We start from the raw sequence: 21,162 nt of genomic DNA, 5'->3' as shown, positions 1-21,162 counted from the left end.
AATGGGCATGGTTCATTTAAGTAAACAAACTAACACTTCTTCCGACTGTTACACCTATGTATTTTCCATCGTGGTTGAAAACTATATAGACGTACGCAGATGCTTGGGTGAACCCCGGTGCTCGATACTGCGAGTGTAGGATAGGCGTGATGGATCGCACACAATCAAGCTCGAGATGGTTGGTAAATTTTCTAAAGGGTCTGCTTTGTTGTGTGAGGGTTTGCTTGGTTGGACATATAGATGGCAATAGTGTGGAAATTGTGTTCAAGAAATTCTTATTGGATAGCCTATAAAAGTGATTAAGGTGTTTCCTTGTAATTAATTTTCTTATTCGCATTTTCATGAGCACATATCTCAAGATTCACGAGGTTTATAAATCTGTAAATTTCAGACATTTCTTGCTCCTCCTCAGCGAACTGCAAGTAGTAGTTACAACTGCGTGCATTCACAAGAACCTTAATATTATGACTTGTGAAATTGCGAAGTGTAAAGCGAAAATGGACACTACAAGAAATCGCCTTAAAATAGCAAAATCAATTAACTAGCATCTCAATAAGAAATGCCAAATACTTTCGAGGCATTCCACGAAGGTTCGCAAATCGATCCTGACCGATCATTTCCAATTACGCTGAAACTTTGCACACACTGAACCAATATGACATATTCCTGTTATGTGGAAATCTTATAAATTTGCGCTATAAGATAATCCATTGAAAATTATATGATTGAAAATGTGCCAGGTAAATTCTATATGAATATCTGATACATTTACAATGCTGATAATTTGGTAACTTTTATATGATCGATCAAATTATAATAATTAACTGAAATGGATTTGAAACCCATAAGCATAAGCTACACTTTTTACCACAATATAATATGTGTCATAAATCAATCGAAGTAAAGTTTGTGTGAAAATCACATGAAATTTACTTCTTCTTTTGACACATATATTTAATCGATTTCTAAAAATAAATCGAAAAATAAAAATCAGGCAGTGGGAGCTTTCACAGTTGTGCCTTTTTTTTATTGTAGCTGATTTGGGATTCGATCAAGGACTATTGAGGTGTGATGCTTTCGGTGTCTGCGCTCGATTTCACTGGGCCACGACTGACTTCAAGATTGAGCTCGTTCAAATAGCATGAAGTAAGAACAGCTCTCCCGACATGGAATGCAGTGCAACGTTATGCTCGTTTTGCTAGAGTGAAGACAAATAGCACTGACAAATTTATGTTCCGTTTCGGTGGTGTGGTTTGTTCAAATCTTTCTTAATGCACCTGTGTGCAATAAATCAACGACTAAATTATATAAGTTGATGTAACTGGTTCATGAAGTTCGAGTACTAGGGCTGGAATCTGAATTAGCCGTGTAGAAGGCTTACAATTGACCACTTTGTCAAGCAGTTTTGGCGTGACTTTCTACCAGCGATTTCACAAAACTGGACCAAATAATTTATATTTTTTATGAAACGCACAAATGTTGGCTACTTTTCTCGAGGTTCTAGAAGAAAAATCTCAAAATAATGTTTTATTTCAAAGTTCGAGTGGTAGTAAACGTCGTTTTAGGAGCTCGAATAAAATGGTTAATTAGAATCATAGCAAAGTAAATATTGCAGTAGAATCATTTTTTTTCAATCTCAATACATTCTTTTCCGGAAACAAACAAAGATTATTCAATACAGTATCATTGTTGTTAGTAGTATTTAGTTCAACTAATCATTTTAATGAGTGTACGATAACATCGTTGAAAATTGTTTCAATAATTTATAAAGAACAATCATGTAAGATGTATTTTATTGGGAGCGATATTCAGCCCAGAAAAACATGCAAAAACAAACGTTTGCTGTTGGATTTCTTAAAAGGCATATCTATATGACTATTGAATGATTGGGATGGATCTGTTTACAATCTTTAAACCTCAAAAATCAAAGGAAGCTATTCCAATGAAATATACATGTTTTCCTATACTGCAAAGTTAAATGACAGTCCAATAGTTTCTTCATGTCTGTTTACATGCGACATATCAACAAACGTCAAAAATTGTTAAAAGCAACTCCAATAAAATATACATTATTATCTTATAAGATATACATTATAGTGAGCAATATTCATCATGAAAACAGGTATATTTTACTGGATTTTCTCATAGTGCAAACTTATATGATTTTCCATTAGTTTCTAGATGTCTGTTCCCACCCATGACATATCAACAGTTTTTCACCATGAAATATATCAGACAATATTCATATACTTATTACCTATCGCTAACCACGTTCGAAGCAAAGTATTATCAAGTACTAAGTATGTGAAATTACGATAGAAATCATTCCATATCGCAGTCATAGTTTTTAAGTGATAATCCAATGGAATCTATCAATCATCACATAGAATGAACAAACCTGCTGACATTGCTATGTTATAAGATGGATCCAATAAACGGTACATGTCGATTTGTTTCAGTGCAGTTGTTCCTTTTTAGTAAAGGCGCCATTTTGTGCTCTCAGTTTTTCATATTGACTACTTTTTGAAAAGGGCCTGTGTAAAAATAGTACTAATGAGTTTAAATATATATATTACCGAAACGCTTTGTTCGATTGATTTGGGGTCTAGAGCATAGTTGTAGATATTATTTTGGCAATTGTGTAAAAAATATACACTGTAAAAATTTCGTTTGTATCAATGAAAAAAAATTATATTTATTATTAAAAAAGTTAATTTCTCAAAAAGTACATTTTTGAAAATTTTCGTTTTAAGTCTCATTGAAGCTCATAATGTTTGCTACTAACTGGCAAAGTTTGGTGATGGTAAACTCAAAAAGTTATGGTTTTTTGAATATTTCACGATTTTTACATTTTCATTAAAAACACATTTTTTTTAACCGTGTATATTTTTTCAAGAATTGCATTTTAATTTTGCACAACTTTTCCGAAGACACCATAGCAATCAAGCAAGCCGTTTTTGCAATGTATTAAAATGTTTATTTTATAAGCGCTTTTCTACACAGGCCCTATCGGAAAAGTAGTCGGGGTTCGCTATTACAATTTGTAATAGCGAATCCCGACTACTTTTTTATTTTAAAATCTCAACTTAAATCCACAAAATACATTTATCTGCTCTGTTTTACTTTTCTTTTATTCGAAAACCTTATGGACAAATGATACTTACTTACTTTCTATTTTTATTTACATCGCTTCTTAAATACATCGAATATTTTGGCATCATTATCATTACAGTTTGAGTATCGTTTGGCTTTAATTTTATTTTCTGATACAGGAATGAAAGAATGAAACTTTTGAGTTCCTTGAATTATTTTTCCATTATTATATTGCTCGTTGAGGTGTTAAGCCATACATTCGTATTCCTCTGTTGTGGCAAAACTAAATGATAATTTTGTTAATTTTTCTTCTTTTCGATTATTTGCCCAATTATAAAGTTCTCTTGCATTTTTTTTTTATTGGATGTTCACGTTCTTTGGCCAAACTTGCTCTAGTAGCCATGCGTTTTATTGTACTTCCAATAGCGTCATAAGGACCTTTCCCATGTGATGTTGCAAAGAAATGCCATCCGGCTTCAATTCCATAGTTTGATTTAAATTTACAAAGGCTAGCAAAAATTTTCCGGTTCTTGTATTGTGACGCGGATCCATCGGACATAAAATAAATCTTGTTGATATTTTTACTTTGGTTTATGCGTAAAAAAACTTATCATTTTTTAAATAAATAAGTTAACAGCCACTGAGTCATGCCTTAACTCTTCAGAAATTACAATAAAACTTAAATGTTTACTTGCAAATTTTCTCTAAAATATATAACAAATTGATGAATGGTAGCTTGTTGGACATTCCAGTGATGAGACTGAACTTCATCCTGTAACACTAAGCTGTAGTTTTCGGAAAAATCGCAACTAACTAAAAATTCACCTTCTTGCAAATTATTTCGAGTAGTTTTCAAAAAATTAGATTGCTGTGTTTTTATGAAATCATGTGGTATCAAACTTGTCAATTTCAAGCAGAAAAATGAAACAAACTCGTCTGCAGGCTTTACAATAGTTTCTAAATCACATCTATCCGCGGTAACCCACTGTTCAAATGAAAGCTGATCAATGCATTTTACTCTAATTGTTTTAATAAAATGTTTTCTAATGCGGAAGAGTCTGGACAATCTTCACGACACCGTAGATAGCAATATGTTGTCTTTGTGGTGCACGAAATAAAAGATGTGCCCATTCTTTGTAAAATTAAGTACGGTGCGCATATAATTTTATGCTTACGTGACCGATACGCTGTATCGAGGCACCACGCCACGGCAAGTGCACTGCAGTTCAATCGATCGCTGAGTACAAAGTTCTATACGCGAAGTATTGATTACACTAGTTTACAAAACAACATAAAACGTGTGAACCTTAGTGGTTGACCAACGTTTCTAATGCAAAATCCTACGCTGAATTCAATGCCGTGGTCAGAAAAAAAATAAAGTAGAGCCATTTACGAATTTTCCATAAAAATGTTGTTTTAATCAACATTTTTAATGGGATAAAAAGATTCAAAAATCATTAAATAATTTATTCTTAAAGTCCATTAAAAGCTGGAGAAAATGAGCCTTTAATGAATGAAATCGGTTGGAAATTGTCGAAGTTATGAATTTTTTTGTAAAATCATGGAAATTGAATGTTCCAAGATTGGCCGTTGTCCCACTCCTAGGTTCATGCACCACTTCCAGTAAGCCTTTCTGCGGACGTGTACGCATACGGTGCATTTCACTAACACTACCAGCTGTCACGCAAAATTAAATGGAATATTTTCAACAATATAATTTACGCTAGTGTTTGTGAAACCGCTCGGCGAGAACCTTACGCAACCAACTCAATTTGACAGCTTTCTTTCTTTAACATTGCTTAACGATGTATACGACAAAACGTGAATTTAAGTGTAAAAATGATCCTCAAAAGTTTTGTTACGCGTGTGGCAACTATATATTTACAAAATCGTTTAATTTCACTGCTTCGTTGCAAACTGCATACAGGCTTTATTTTAAAATTGATCCTGGAGACTTTGACGAACCGTGGATTCCAAAAGTATTATGTAGTTCGTGCAAAACGTGCTTGGCTAGGTGGATGTCAGGCGCAAGGTAAATTGATTTTTTGAATAACTTTCATATAAACAATTAATTTTTATATAACTTTCATATAAACAATTTATATGATAGTGCTTTGTTCTTCCCTGATCGACATTATCATACTTCATCTATTTTTGATAAGTGTTAATGTCTTACTTACTAACTCACTTATTTGTTATCTGTCAGTTGCTATTTGTCCTTTGACATGCCCACCATATGGCGTCGACCGTTTTGTCATGCAACGGATTGTTATTGCTGCTTGACAAAAGTTAAGCAACAAGCAACAAGGACGTCACAAAACAGTTGAGTATCCACAAGTGGCTTCTATGACAAAACCTGTTCCACATTCAAGTTCGGTCCCGTATCCTGTTTATCCAAAGCGGAAACGAGCGCCCTCTGTTGAATCGACCGTTACAAAAAGTGAGGAGGAATTCAAGGAGGAATGCGAGGAAGACTTCGAGGTGGAATTGGAAAGAAACCCAAAACTGTTTACACAATCCGAATTTAATGATTTGGTGCGAGATCTCGACTTATCGAAGGAGAAATCTGAATTGCTGGCATCACTCTTGAAAGAACACAACATGCTGAGCAAGGAGGTCAAAATTTCTTGTCACAGGAATCGTCACAAGAAATTTGACAAATATTATTCTACAAAGGACAAGGCATGTTTTTGCCATGACGTAAACGGCTTGTTTGAAGAGTTTGGTGAGCCATATGATCCACCTGAATGGCATTTATTCATCGATAGCAGCAAGTTGAGCTTGAAAGCCGTTTTACTGCATCAAGGGAATGAGAAACCTTCTATTCCATTAGCTCATGCCGTTAATATGAAGGAAACGTATGAATCAATGGCTCTATTGCTCAATTTGATAAATTACAATCAACACAATTGGAAAATTTGTTCCGATCTTAAAGTGGTTGCCATGTTGACTGGATTGAAACAGGGATACACAAAATATATGTGTTTTTTGTGTAAATAAGACAGTCGAGCTCGTGAGGAACAACACGTCCGAAAAGATTGGCCAAAACGGGATAATTTCACAATTGGTAAAGACAACGTTAAAAATGATCCTCTTGTGGTAAAATAACGTATAATACTTCCACCACTACATAAAAAACTTGGGCTATTCAAAAAGTTTGTCAAAGCGTTGCAAAAAGAAGGGCCGGCATTCCAGTACTTGAAATCAGTATTTCCAAATTTATCTGACGCAATGATAAAGAAAGGTGTATTTGTTGGCCCACAGATCAAAAAACTGCTCAATGATTCCGCATTCAATACAGTTTTGACACCAGATGAGGAAGAAGCGTGGAAATCGTTCCAGCGTGTTGTCACAACCTTTTTAGGAAATTTCAGAAGCCCAGATTATGAGGAAGCCGTCGATGAATTGCTCAAAAATTATGAGAAAATAGGTATAAATCAAAAATATTGTGGTTGTTACATATAATTAATTTCAAATCCTTTTATTTCACTGAACACAGGTGTGAATATGTCTTTGAAGATACATTTCCTACATTCTCACATGAATTTTTTCCTGGAAAATCTTGGTGACGATAGTGATGAGCACGGCGAACGTTTTCACCAACAAATGAAGATGATGGAACGTCGTTACCAAGGGTTTTGGGATGAAGCAATGATGGGTGACTATTGTTGGTTTCTGATTCGAGAAACAAGTTCAAAACATCGAAGACAAAGTCATTCGATTCTCAATCATTTTCTTTTGTATCAACTCGGTTTTAAATCCTGATATGCCTTAATCAAATTGATATGTAGAGAAAAGAATCTCCCATGAAAACTTTACATGCGATTTGGATGCTTACAACGATACCTAGAAAAGGAACTCTAAAGCTGTTGTATTTCAGCAACATTTTTAAGTGTTTTACAAAAATGCTCATAACTTCGACAATTTCCAACCGATTTCATCCATTAAAGGCTCATTTTCTCCGGTTATTAATGGAATTTAAGAATAAATTATGGAACGATTTTTTGAATCTTTTTATCCCATTAAAAATGTTGATTAAAACAAGATTTTTATGGAAAATTCGCAAGAAAAATAAAAAAAAAATGCTGTAAATTTTTAAATAACTTCAAAATAAATTTTTTAATTAAGACATAATATTCTAGTGAACGATAGCAAATTTATTTATTTTCATAAAAAAAGATTTAAAATTGGTGCACTAATTCCAAAGATATTGACATTTTAGTAATCGTACTTTTGTCCAAAATTCAAAAAATCAAAATTTTTGTATATCTAAAAAATGGCTCTACTTTAATTTTTTCTGACCACGGCATTGAATTCAGCGTAGGATTTTGCATTGGAAATGATCATCACCTTACCGAGTTCAAAAATGCTGTAAACTAGTGTTGTTTTGTCACGCTGACTTCAGAATAAGTCACTCCAGAAGTCTCCCCATTAGAACCCGTGCAAATGCACAATGTAGCGCAACATAGGGCCACCTATTTAAGGCCAACGAAATTGATTAATAAAGCAGTTGTGTTCTGAAGTCTATTCAGTACAAGTACTTATAGCCTCTACGCTCTTATTAGGGATCCCTCTGGGTAGTCCCTGTTTGATACCGTTTAGGTTCCCTATCTAACTGTCCATTTGGTGGATAGTCTCTTTCTCTGGAAACTGTTTAAAATGACAGTCTAGTCAGTCCGTGAAAGTGTGTGGATTACACTTCCATGATACCCACAGGCTAGTCAATGAATTTCATTCATTCATTCGTTCATTCATCTCTATCACACGTGAACGTATTCTAACAAATCAACAACATCATCCCGTGTTGCAACATCGAACTGGTTTTCTCCGCTGGATGCGGTAATTCGACTCTCGCCAATGAGGAAACAAAAACATTGCAATAAACTAAACTCGTGGCAGTTCGTTCTTCAATCGATCAGTCGTTCAGTCGTTCATAGTTCGCTTGGCGGTTCGTTTTGCTCTTCACATTTGAAAGTTTTTGATCAATTCCAGCGCGGAAAATGGACGTTAAATCATTTCGGATAATCGGTTTGGTGTATGTCGTGTTTTGCTGGATGTTTTCCGCTCTTGGAATCGTATACTCATTCCTTCACCTAGTCGTTGTAAACCCTTTCTGGGCCAATATCTTGTCCTACGATGGTAAATCAAGCACTACAAGTGGCTACAGTCGATAAGGAGTTTTAATTGTTTTAATTTTGCAGACGCTATCAACTCTGCGATTGTCAGTGCCTGCTTATTCGTATTCACACTGTCCTCGTTTTTTGTCGCATTCGTGAAAGAAGGAATCGATGAGGTAAGTTACGAAATTCTTCTGCGATTAAAGGAAGATCTAATGAAATTCCTGCTTTGCTCACCAGGGAAAGGCTTCCTTTATCCGAATATACCGGGTTTTCGTGATACTTCGAAACCTCGCACTGTCCGCTTTGTGGACCTACCAGTACGCTATGCTGGAGGAAGCACGAATTCATGGAGACGCCTCGTCGAAAGTGAGGAATGGTGACTATATCACCCTCGGGCTGTTTGTTGGAGCCATAGGTGAGATAATTTTGGGATTTTTGAATTAGTGATGGAATGCATTTGCTGTAAACATACTTATTTCTTCTGGGAATCGATTGCTACTCGTATTAGTCATCACCGGTTTGGAGCTGTGGATTCTTAACGGTATTCAGTGGTTAACGGAGCAGAAACTCGTCGAAGAGGAGTGCACTGAGGCGGCGTAGAATCGTGTTTGCTAATAGGGAATTCTGTTATATAGTTACTCAGGGTTCCTTCGACTCAGTTCGCTGTAAAAAAAAGGATTTTCGGTATGATGAAATCACTGATTGTGATCTTCTGAAATCGAAATTAACAGGTTTTATATGAGAAACACATATTTTAAAACCGCTTCTTAAAATTTAAAAGTACAAAATATCATCTTGAAATCTTTTGATTTAATAATTGAGTAAAAGTCTCCATCATCAAATTCCACGGATGTCCCCCGAAAGTGGCGAAAGTTTTACGGTATGTAAAGTTTCGAAAAATCGTCGATTTCTCTTCAAACCTTGCTTGTAGTGGTGAGAAAAATACTTCATTTTATTCTTTTTTACTAATAGTGACACTATACAGAAATAATGTTTCGGACAAATAGCACCATTATTGATATTTTTAATAGTGGATTTCCCCATACATTCTAAAGTCGACTTTCCACAAGCCCATACGTTCATAGGCGGCTCGCCCTCTGGTGGTGAGTACTGTCAGAAGCAGCATGAAGCACCTAATTCCGAAACATATATTTTTCTAGCGGAGTGAGTGGAAGCAACCCTTTAGTTGATTATCTTTAACTTAAACGCTCACCAGACTAAGCAGCTACAACATGTTATAAGCCTATATTGATGACTCTGTAGTATGAACGTGGTATTAGATATCATATCTTGATGGACCCTACTGCGATCCCATACACTTATTTTAAAATGTACCGGTGTAACATGAAAATGGTACCGCTGTACCATCGGGTTCCATCAATATCGTGTTGGATGTAGATTGTAATTATTTTCCAAAAGATGGTTCCAAAATTGATCACATAGTAATCGTACTATTGAACGTAATTGATCGTATTTGAGTTAACATTTTTTGTATATTCATAGTAATCCTATGATAATGAGCATGCCATGCTCGGGGTAATAACTTTTTTTCTATAAATAATTTATTTAATAAGGTTAAAAAGTCCAAAAGAACTCTACGGAGCCGAGAACAGTGAATAATATAGTAATAAAAATAATATGCATGAAAAACAAAAGTTCTTCTTATTTTTCCTAGAAGGTTCTGGGAAGTTTCAGAATCGAGCAAGGTAACGTGATCCATCATGTTTGAAAGCATCAGAAGAGATGTCGTTATCTGCGTTGTTTGCTTCTTTTGTCTTCGCGTGTGCTCCCGGAACAGAAATTTAAGACATCGTGAGTGATAGTTTTTAACATCGTGAGTGATAGTTTGTGCTGATGTTTCACCCCCCCCCCCTCTGTTGCTTAGGTGCCTGGTGTGCTCTCGCTTCCCTTTGTTGTTGGTGTGACTCGACCGCGCTGATCTATTGTCAAAATTAAACAAATGTTAAGTCCAATATTAAAAGTAAAGTCAGAAAAACTCCATTCAATGTACAACAAATTTAGACCCTCTAGACAAAAGCGATGGGAAAGTTTAGGTCGCGCTTGGAAATGTGTATCAGACAGCCCGGATGCTGACGATCTAAAAATTATTAACGGTACAATTAATTCTCTTATTGATCAGAACAACAGACAAGTTAAAATCAATAGCATACTGGAAACTAGAATGAGAAATACCACAGAATCAATCAATACTTTCGTTAAATTTCATGATAGATTTCAAAATAAAACCATTGAAGGTTTTGAGTCAGTTAATTTGATATTTCATTTAGATGAGTTAATCGATCAGTTAGGACTAATAGAAGAAGCGATCACACTAGCCCGACGCAATATCCCCAGCAGCCGCATCATTTCACCAGACGAGATAACCATAGCCCAGGAATTCCTCAGTACAGTGGTCTTGGAACGGGTGCAGACGACAACATATTAGATATCTCCAGCGCCTACGTACTGTATGGTAAGGAAGAAATTATTTACACGCTCAAAATTCCACGAGTCAAAGATGTGGAATATCACTTAAACTACATAGAACCAGTAATTTCCAACAACCATCGAATCCATTTAACGGCGAAATACTACGTGAAAGGACTTAATTCCTTTTTAACCAACACTCCATGTAAACGGCAAATCAATATATCTGCACGAATTCACAGCTAGAACCGTTGGGAAAATGCATTCAACAGTTGGTTGATGGCGAATCAGCTCAATGTCCTATGGAGAAAGTATATGGACAAAACTTCATAAAGCGAATAGATGATGCAAACATATTGGTGAGTGCTAACAACGTCACCCTAACATCAAACTGTTCAAGGCAAGTAAGAGAGCTACGAGGATCATACCTTATCCAGTTCTCTGGCTGTACCATCAAGTTGAACGACGAGGAATACACCAACAACAACACTGACGTATTACAAAAAACTTATCTTCCAACGACGGGACTAACGGTAACTCCTTCAAAAATCATAAACAAAATGCCTTTACAGTACTTACAGGAAATCAATCTGGAGCACCGGAGTCATATAGAGCATCTGAATATGACTACGGACAACATACACTGGAAACTACATCTGGTTAGCTGGCTCTCATTTGGAACAATATCGACTCTAATACTAGTGCTCCTAGCAGTATTAGTTACAAAGACAGTTCTTTCATTCTTACCATGCAAATCGACGCCCTTCTGCATACCAAGACGAACCAACACGGGAACCATCAACACGGAGATACCTACAGGACCAGGGACTTCAGGACTAACGCAGGACAACGACACACACCACCACATCAGGCAACCAAGATTCATCCCGCAGGAGCCAAGGATCGTGAAAGTCGGGGACGACTTTCCAGTAGAGGGGGAATCGTCAGGAAAATACTGATAGGTGGATTGACCAATCAGGCAGTAAGGTTGGTTGGCGCGAAAACGTGGCGCATCACGCCACGTAGCTCCACCAATAGGAGACAGGTAACATAATTTTGTAATGTAAGCATATTTAGTCTTTAAAACGGTAGAGCACACGAGGCTCTACCTCTTTTTCATCATAAATGTGTAACGTGTAAGATCGGTAATAAATAGTGTTAGCATTAAAAGTTCTTTTTAAAAAGTGAACTACGAAGAAAGATCCCTTAACTCAGAAGAGTTAATTTTTTTATCACTTTATAACATTCAGTCCAATTTCCCACTCGCCCTGCAGTGCTCAAATTTGAAATTCTGCGACAATAAAAACATTTAAAATTTATCTGAATTATGGATTATAATTTCACCATTCAATGCAAACTAGGAGAATAAACCATTTTCCACATTTTGATATTTTTTTTAAATTCAGGTGTTTTCTGGTTTTCTGGCGTTCTGGCTTTAAAAAAATGTCGTAACTGTTTTTTTCTCAGTGATATCTCAATAGATCTGGCAATCTGGCATCAACCATGCTGTATCAAATTTGGCTGTTTATATACATACAAAATACATTTTTCTGCTCTTTTTACTTTTTTTTCGGAAACCTTATGGACAGATGATACATTATTTATTTTCATTGTAATACACTTACTTTCTATTTTTATTTACATCGCTTCTTAAATACATCGAATATTTTGGCATCATTATCATTACAGTTTGAGTAACGTTAAGCTTTAATTTTATTTTCTGAAACAGGAATGAAAGAATGAAACTTTTGAGTTCCTTGAATTATTTTTCCATTATTATATTGCTCGTTGAGGTGTGAAGCCATACATTCGTATTCCTCTGTTGTTGCAAAACTAAATGATAATTTTGTTAATTCTTCTTCTTTTCGATTATTTGCCCAATTATAAAGTTCTCTTGCATTTTTTTTATTGGATGTTCACGTTCTTTGGCCAAACTTGCTCTAGTAGCCATGCGTTTTATTGTACTTCCAATAGCGTCATAAGGACCTTTCCCATGTGATGTTACAAAGAAATGCCATTCGGCTTCAATTCCATACTTTGATTTAAATTTACAAAGGCTAGCAAAATTTTTCCGGTTCTTGTACTGTGACGCGGCTCCATCGGACGTAAAATAAATCTTGTTGATATTTTTACTTTGGTTTATGCGTAAAAAACTTATCATTTTTTAAATAAATAAGTTAACAGCCACTGAGTCATGTCTTAACTCTTCAGAAATTATAATAAAACTTAAATGTTTAACTTGCATATTTTCTCTAAAATATATAACAAATGGATGAATGGTAGCTTGTTGGACATTCCAGTGATGAGACTGAACTTCATCCTGTAACACTAAGCTGTAGTTTTCGGAAAAATCGCAACTAACTAAAAATTCACCTTCTTGCAAATTACTTCGTGTAGTTTTCAAAAAATAAGATTGCTGTGTTTTTATGAAATCATGTGGTATCAAACTTGTCAATTGCAAGCAGAAAAATGAAACAAACTCGTCTGCAGGCTTTACAATAGTTTCTAAATCACATCTATCCGTGATAACCCACTGTTCAAATGAAAGCTGATCAATGCATTTTTCCTCTAATTGTTTTTGACCAGGCATTGCCCGGCTTATATCATCATCTTCAAAAAAAATTATGACTGCCAATTTTGTGTCATCACTTAAGGCTGTGCCATATTTTGCGGTTTTGACAAATGACCTTCCTTTATCAACTTAGTCCCTGTTGCAATATATCTACTAGCATTAAATTGATCCATAACTTTTTGTGTTGACCAGGAATAAGGTAATAACGATAAAATTAATACTTTTTCACTTCTTGCAGTGGATGCATTGGAAAACTTTTCCTTCGTGTGTTCTAAAACTTCTTTGAGTCCATTCACTTCGTAAGCCTCAGGCTCGAAGTTGAAAAGATTCTTTCTAATACCTTCGTTGATTTCACGGTGCTTTTTTCGGGGTAGTGGATGTAGTTGAGTTTTCCCACGTCTATCGGTGATACCTGGATTCCTGCAATGCCTCGGTTGAATATCTCGATGTTGACTGGTTGAGTGAATTCTTGATACGATTGAACTGAAGTAACTGAAATCATTGGTGGTACAGTTGTAAGGCTTTCATAGCTCGGTACGATAGGTACTATCACTGTAGTTGGCATCTTTGAGCTTCCGTCAACATGCTGTTCCTCGTTTGAGATGAAAAGAGCTTGTTCATCAACACGAAGACGGCAGGACGTGCAAATGCTAAAACCAGTATTCAATCCTGATGCTTCAGAATATCCAATCGATTTTAATTTCTGGATGGTAATATTCGAAATATTCCTCAGCTCAGCTTGACTTCCTCGAACGGCCGAATGCACCTGATAAAACATGCTCGTTCACTCATGTTGCTTCCTGTATTAAAAAAAAAATTAAAAATAATAATCTTTAAAAATGATTTCATTGAAATACAACTGAAGGTTATGCTTACACTTATTTCCTATGATAACTTTTTAAGATGTATGCGGTAAAAAGCATGTTTTCACCATTCAAACTCATTTAAGTACCAGATCGATAGGTACAATTTCTACATTAGGTACAGACAGATGTTTTTGGTGTTCACTACTACTGTGTTGAGTATTTGACTTATTACCGTTAAGATCACTGATACAACTATGCAAAATTGAAGACAATGAACAAAAAAGAAAATTAAAAAATCGTCAATTTGAATGGAATTGCTCCTTCAGTAAGGGTCGCTAGTTTGAACATCATATCACTTTTATTTAGTTCTAGCTCAATATTCATCAAATGAATTTTTTAGTTTTGTTAGTAACGATACCTTTTCATGGTATCAGATGTAATGAATCCTTACTTTTCAATAGGGCCTGTGTAGAAAAACACTAATGAAATAAACATACCTATATTGCAAAAACGGCTTGCTTGATTGCTATGGTGTCTTCGGGAAAGTTGTGTAAAATTAAAATGCAGTTCTTGAAAAAATATACACGGTTGAAAAACATGTGTTCATTATTAAAAAAAAAAAGTGTTCAGGTGAATCGCGCACGGTTTTCGGAAGCAGCTATCGTAAGCTGAGTCTTATGTATAGACTGTTCACCTTTACCCCAGTGATCGATCATCATCAAATCATCACCATCATCATCGCATCATCTCCGTCAATAGCCGCAGCGTAGCAGCAGCAAACGGAATACCTAGCTGCACCGGCTGATAGGTTGTTTACACAACCGGCATAAGTATTAAACAAAACATTTTGCAAGTCCATTGAGTCCCTATTGTAGTTTTGTTTTGCCTCGTGGCACGTGGCTCTGTCTCTCACCCCTGGTAAGAGGTTCATAGTGAGACAACTTGTTGCAACTAGATATAAGTTTTTTTTTCGATTTGTTTTTTCACTTTAATTTGCTTGTACGCCGTGCAAACAATTTAATTACTAATAATTAAAATTAATAAACTAGAGAAAGTTTTTATTATTTCCTTCTTAAGCGGTTGCGCACCGCTTTTGCGCAACACTTATGGCATCTTCCGATGCCAACGTTGCGCCAGCCAGGTATTACCAACCACTTTCGAAAGGACCATGGGTTGTCTTTTTTAGGCCTAAAAATAAACCATTGAAAACTCTCGATATTTCGAGAGACTTGCTGCGTAAGTATCCGGGAATCTTGGTACATAAGGAGAGATTCAACAAACTGCGTGTAGAAGCACCGAATTATGATGTAGCAAATAAAATTGCTGATCACGAGTCGTTTAGTGTTGAGTACAACACGAGATGTGGAGATAGAAGGCGTGGTCTCCGACGCGAGTCTGTTTGTCGAGGACTTGAAACGTGCCTCGGGTTGTTTTAAAAACAGAAAAGTCACAAGCGAGCTTGTAAAGAAACTGGATGTTAGGCAACTGCATTCAGTGTCTTTACAAGATGGCGAGAAAGTTTATCAGCATTCAGACTCGTTTCGGGTGACTTTCGCTGGTTCAGTTCTCCCAAACTTTGTCAAAGTTGATGGTGCTTTTTTCCGGTGCGGTTGTTTGTACAGAGGGTATATAATTGTACCAACTGCAAAAGGCTGGGACACTCAGCCAGCCATTGCGGCAACAAAACTCGTTGTGGAAAATGTGGTGAAAACCACAAAGAGGATTCTTGCCACAAAGAATCAGTAAAATGTGCGTAGTGTGGCGTGAATCCTCACCCCTTGCAGGAGTGCCCGATGTACAAGCAGCACTCCGATAAAGTGCAGCGTTCAATCTCTGGACGCTCCAAGTAGACATATGCTCAAATGGTGAAGGCTGCATCAGCCGTCCAAGATGCAAACCAATTTTCGATTTTGTCAGCTGAAGAATCGGACTCTGACTCATCCGATGAAGGTGATTCTACGGTGGTACACGCACCTTCAAAAATGGACGGATCCTCAAAAAGAAAATGTCCTTCCCCGAAAGTGCGCCGTAAGAAAACTAAAATCACCTCCAGAGGATTGCCAAATTCTCAGGGTAACGGGGATGAAAAAACGAAACCGAAAGCTCCTGCTGATCCAATCCCTGGATGCAGCAAGAATTTTCCGCCATTACCCAAAAAAGATAGTAAAAATAAAAAAGCTGCTCCTCAAACTTCTCAAAAGAAATCTAAGTCCGAACGAGGTTTGCTAGCTTTTTCGGACATTGTGGAATTCATATTAAATATGTTTAACATACAAGACCCTCTAAGAAGCTTAGTTTCTGCCTTGCTTCCAACATTAGAATCATATCTTAAGCAATTGACTGTTTCATGGCCCCTCCTTGCATCAATCATATCTTTCAATGGATAATTCGTCGAACGAGGTTGAGTGGTACAGTGGAACTACCGTAGTCTAGTGCCTAAACTAGACTCGTTCAAATTTTTACTTCACAATTCTGATTGTGATACACAGCAAAAAAATAATTTTGATATCACATCAAAGTGGATGCACTACAATCATGTCGAAAATTTCATGTAATTTTTATGACCACATAAATAAACAAATGCAGTAAAAGCAGCGTAATGTCAGTTCATGCATTGTATTAATGATAATTTTGTCCTTTTTAGCAAGTAATATTACACCATATTTTCGACATGATTGTAGTGCATCCACTTTGACGTGATATCAAAATTATTTTTTTGCTGTGTTCATTTTCTCTCTGACGGATTTCACGCCAACTCGTCTTCGGAGTTGGCAGCACCCTCTCAGAACCTTATGAAACTTTGTGGGTGTGGAGACTTAGCAATTTTAAGCAACTTTGAGTACTTATTTTTTTCAAAATTTATCTCGCCTAACATTTGATAAGGGTCAAAGTTTTTTGTCGATTTTTTTTTCAAATCGATATAGCTTAAAAATGACAAGCCCTACAAAATAGTGATGTATGGCGAACTTTTAGCAAATAATCTGAAATTTTATAAAAAAAAATTTAAATAAAATAAAAAATCGGTTTCTACACTCTAAAAAAATATATTTAAAAATTAAAAGTCATTTTCCCAAAAATGGTACCCCTCAGATTTGCTTGATATTTTTTCTCATGAAAGGCAATATAATTACCTAACTTTTCTTCATACATCGCAAAGTGGGCGCTTTTAAGGAAAAAAAGTTGTTCGAACAACAACTTTTTCATGTTAATTTTTTTTAGCGTGTTTCACTTAAAGTCGAATAGTAATACGCGCACAACCTTATTAAAATCCGTTGAAACTTAATGAGCATAAAGATTTTGACCTTTTGATAATCTGGGCGTGCTTAAAACAAAAATCTAGCCTAACATTTGAAAGGGCCTAATACAGAGGATTTTCCTGCATTTCGAATGATGTTTTAATAAATGAAAACTCTAGTGTTTTTGTTTAGTGCATAAATTATTTTCCTATAATTCTCCATACATAATTTGAGTTTTTCATTGATTATTAGTCTATCGGAAACAGAGTGAAATTTTTCGGAGTTTCCTTTGAATGTGAAAATCGCTTAGTAGAAATTATGTTTTGAGAAATAGGTACAAAACAATGAAATTTTTGTGTACCAGGTATAATTTTTACATGACTGAACAGCTCCTTGAGTTCATCGGACATCTTTGTGTATTGATCATTTGATATGAAGCAGAAGTTCAATTTTGTTATGCTTGTATCTGTTTGTTTAACTGCCCAGTCATACAGTTCTTGTGGAGTTGTGATTATGTTTCCATAATCTCGAGCAAGACTTGCTCTCTTTGCCATTCGTTTGAGAGTTCCTCCAATTGCGTCACATGGGCCTTTCCCATGAGACGTTGCGAAGAAGTGCCATTCTGCTTCCAATCCATACTTGGACTTGAAGTTGCACAAACTGGCAAAATTCTTTTTATTTTTGTAATGAGCCGCTGCTCCATCTGACATGAAAGTAATTTTTGTGAAACTAATAGATTGTTTAATGAAATCTAACAATTTTGATATAAATAATTGAACTGCTATTGTATCATGGGTCAATACTTCTGAAATAATAATAAAGCTTAAATTTTCCAACTTGTTTTCTTTTATGTAGTAAATTTCGAAAGGATGTATCGTAGCTTCATTATTGTTCCAATGATACCCCTGTGCTGAGTTTTGAATAATAAATGAATAATTTTCAGAAAAGTCGCAAATCACTAAAATTTCACCGTTTTGAAGAGAATTTTGTTTATTACTTAGGTAAGATGATTGCTCTTTATGAATAAAATCATGGGTTATGAGCTTTTCAACTTTTTCCGTCAAATATTGAACAAACTCATCTGCAGGTTTAATAATAGTTTCCAAATTACAACGGTCGGTAGTCAACCACTGTTGAAATAAAACTTCTTCCATATCATCTGCTTCTAATACTGATGTAAGTTCCCTCACGATACTATCTGTGGAAATGCATTCTTCACATGTACGATAAAAACAATCTATGGTTCTAATAGGACTACTGCAAAGTATTTTGTCTGCAATTTCTTTATATGAATCAAATTTTACACTATTAATAATCAATTTAACATTTTCATGTATAGTACAGACACATACATTATGTGTACCTGTACTATCCAACAGTATGCAATGCTTTGGTCGGAGCTGAGTGAACGAAGTAAATCCGATTTTAACACTTTTGTATTTCTCTTCAACAATCATAAAAGCCACTTTAAGAGACATCATCAATAAACGTTTCTGAACATGCTCTTTATATCCATTTCGATATTCAGAAACATAATCATTACTTCCTGGCATAGGCCTACTAATATCATCACTGTCAAAGAAATTTAAAACAATTTGTTTTTCAGTATCATTAAATCCATGACCACTTCTTGCTTTCTTACTACAAAGAATACCTTGTTCTTTGACTAGCCTTTTCATCTGTTTTACTGTATGATGGGGTGCATTAAACTCATTAACTATTTGATTCACTGACCATGATTTAGGGAGCACTGATAACACTTTTAATTTGTCATTTGTACTCGCAAATTAAATTTCTCCTTTAACTGCATGATCATTTTGTCAAAATCATTTGATTTGTTGACATCGTCTGAATCCATCCCAAATATATTTTTACGCACTGCCTTTGTGATCTCTTCAGATTTTTGAACACGATAATTCATACTTCTCATACTTCTCGATGAAATTGGTGATAACTGTAAGGTTGAAGCTATACAATTGAATTGTTCCACATTATATGGACCTTGGATCTGATCCGCTGATGGGATTGATTCTAGCGATGGATCTGTATCTGTAAAATTAAAGAAAAGAAAAAAAAATATTACCACACATTAATATATAACGCTGTTAAGGTGATAGTACCATGAACGGGGGTGGTTTTGATAATAGGGATAACTTTGGTAATGCAGCTAAGCCAAAAATTTATGACTTAAGGCACATCGTACGCAATATTTTGGATAGGAAACCGATGTTCCCTTCCAAAATAATGAATACGAAGAGCATTAAGTCATAACTTTTTGGATTAGCTGCATTATCAAAGTTACCTCCATTATCAAAGACATCCCCGTTTACGGTACATCGAAGCCGCATCTGAATTTTCCCCATGTTTGTGGAGCACGAGCTGCATAAACCGCATATCGTACAGTCGTGAAAATTTGATAGATTGTTCACCGAGGTTGGCCTACCAATCGATCAAATTTGTACGATAAGCGGTTCATCCAGCTCGTGCTCTAAAAAAATGTTGAAAATGAAGTTGTATCTTCGATGTACAATCCTTAAACCACACAGTTGAAACAGTTAAAGTTATTATTATTTACCTAGTGTATCATCAAATTCCTGATGTTCTGATTGCTGATGACTTGTTGATGGTTGCGGCTCTTCAAACTTCCGAGCATGGCTTGATTCTTTTCCATCCGATCGCCTCTTTTTCGGGAGAGGTGTCCTATTGTGCACTAAAATTCCACGACACGATTCACAAATACGCATTGTTACATCCAATTGATGATCAAAGCCCCATGAATGTATTTTCTCTATGAGACTTGATGATAAATTACGTAAATTATTGCGGCTGCAATTGGGATTGTTTATGTTGGCACTACATTGCACCCTTTTAATAATCAATTCAGCAGATTTTTCCATTGTTGTATATATAAACACTTTTTCGTTTCAACAACTATGCAGCACTACACTTTCAACAACTATGCACTACAGCAACTATGAGCATTGTTGTGATATCACCAAACTTAAATATTAGATTATGTCGGTAGAAACAGACTGCGGTGCTTTAAGTTTATACCTTATATCTCTCATGTGACTACCTGCGTTGTTATATAACTGCTATATAGCAGGTAACTTAACGATTATTTTAGGCATGCCTTAAATAATCGTTAAGTTACCTGCGCTATTATATGTATTCACTTGAGAGATGAGGTATAAACATATATGCATATTGCTTACTAATGGACACACCTAATACATAAAAATAAATGAATGATTATTTTTCTAATTAAATTAATCACAAAAACATGAATTGAAATCTTTTCATGAATAAAACATACTAAGTGATTTTTACTTAGTTTACCTGTTGATTTGGAACAATTTGAGGGTGGTTTTATAGAAGTTGGATAGAGTGTATGCATACACAGTTCGAAAAAGTAGTGTAAATTTCTGTTCAGTATGATGCACATAAATGGAGCGTCACAGATCATATAAGTTTACATTATATATCATGTAAAGTTCTGAGACATTTCATGCAATGTAGCAAATATTGTATACAAAAGCCCATTATTGTAAACAACATTGTTTACAAGTTACTCGGTTGCGTGAAATGAAACACAAGTTTACGTGAATGAATGCTTACATCACTATTAAAATTCAGAATTTTTATCAGTGTATATTATAATACAATCCATCACAGGAAAGTGTAAACCATGCTGAGATGGCTGTTCCTCATTAGAACGTTTTGTTCTGAACTCTTATTGGACGATTTGCAGGTAACTTCTCTGTACCCTTTTCAAATGTTAGGCTAGATTTCGCTCAGATTATCGAAAAGTATACCCATAAAGTTTAATCGAATTTTAATAAGGTTGTGCGCGTATTACTATTCGACTTTGAGTGAAACACGCTAAAAAAAAATTAACATGAAAAAGT

General features: G+C 35.5%; 1 protein-coding gene across 2 annotated transcripts; it reads left to right on the top strand.

Moving 5' to 3' along the window:
• The first annotated feature begins 7,885 nt into the window (after window positions 1–7,885).
• Window positions 7,886–10,068, top strand: LOC135702266 (uncharacterized). Of its 2 annotated transcripts, XR_010517694.1 has the most exons (5): window positions 7,886–8,232; window positions 8,295–8,386; window positions 8,451–8,628; window positions 8,722–9,316; window positions 9,374–10,068. XR_010517694.1 is itself a non-coding variant. In XM_065223292.1 (4 exons), the coding sequence occupies exons 1-4, from the start codon at window positions 8,094–8,096 to the stop codon at window positions 8,811–8,813; spliced, it is 501 nt and encodes a 166-aa protein (XP_065079364.1). In that variant the 5' UTR covers window positions 7,886–8,093; the 3' UTR covers window positions 8,814–10,068. The 2 variants fall into 2 exon arrangements, 1 of the variants encoding a protein (XP_065079364.1); XM_065223292.1 differs by having other exon boundaries at window positions 8,722–10,068.
• The last annotated feature ends 11,094 nt before the right edge of the window (window positions 10,069–21,162 follow it).

The sequence above is a fragment of the Ochlerotatus camptorhynchus genome, unplaced genomic scaffold (genome assembly GCF_037179485.1).
Source record: "Ochlerotatus camptorhynchus isolate MF236.1 unplaced genomic scaffold, CSIRO-AGI_Acam_v1.1 ptg000190l, whole genome shotgun sequence".
Taxonomy (NCBI): domain Eukaryota; kingdom Metazoa; phylum Arthropoda; class Insecta; order Diptera; family Culicidae; genus Ochlerotatus; species Ochlerotatus camptorhynchus.
This window is presented reverse-complemented; position numbering and strand designations above follow the sequence as displayed.

Bases quoted from the DNA above. Each gene is read 5' to 3' on its own strand.
- LOC135702266 (XM_065223292.1), top strand. From the start codon at position 8,094: ATGGACGTTAAATCATTTCGGATAATCGGTTTGGTGTATGTCGTGTTT. The intron at 8,233-8,294 runs GTAAATCAAGCA...TTAATTTTGCAG, and splicing joins CAATATCTTGTCCTACGATG to ACGCTATCAACTCTGCGATT. The intron at 8,387-8,450 runs GTAAGTTACGAA...TTTGCTCACCAG, and splicing joins TGAAAGAAGGAATCGATGAG to GGAAAGGCTTCCTTTATCCG.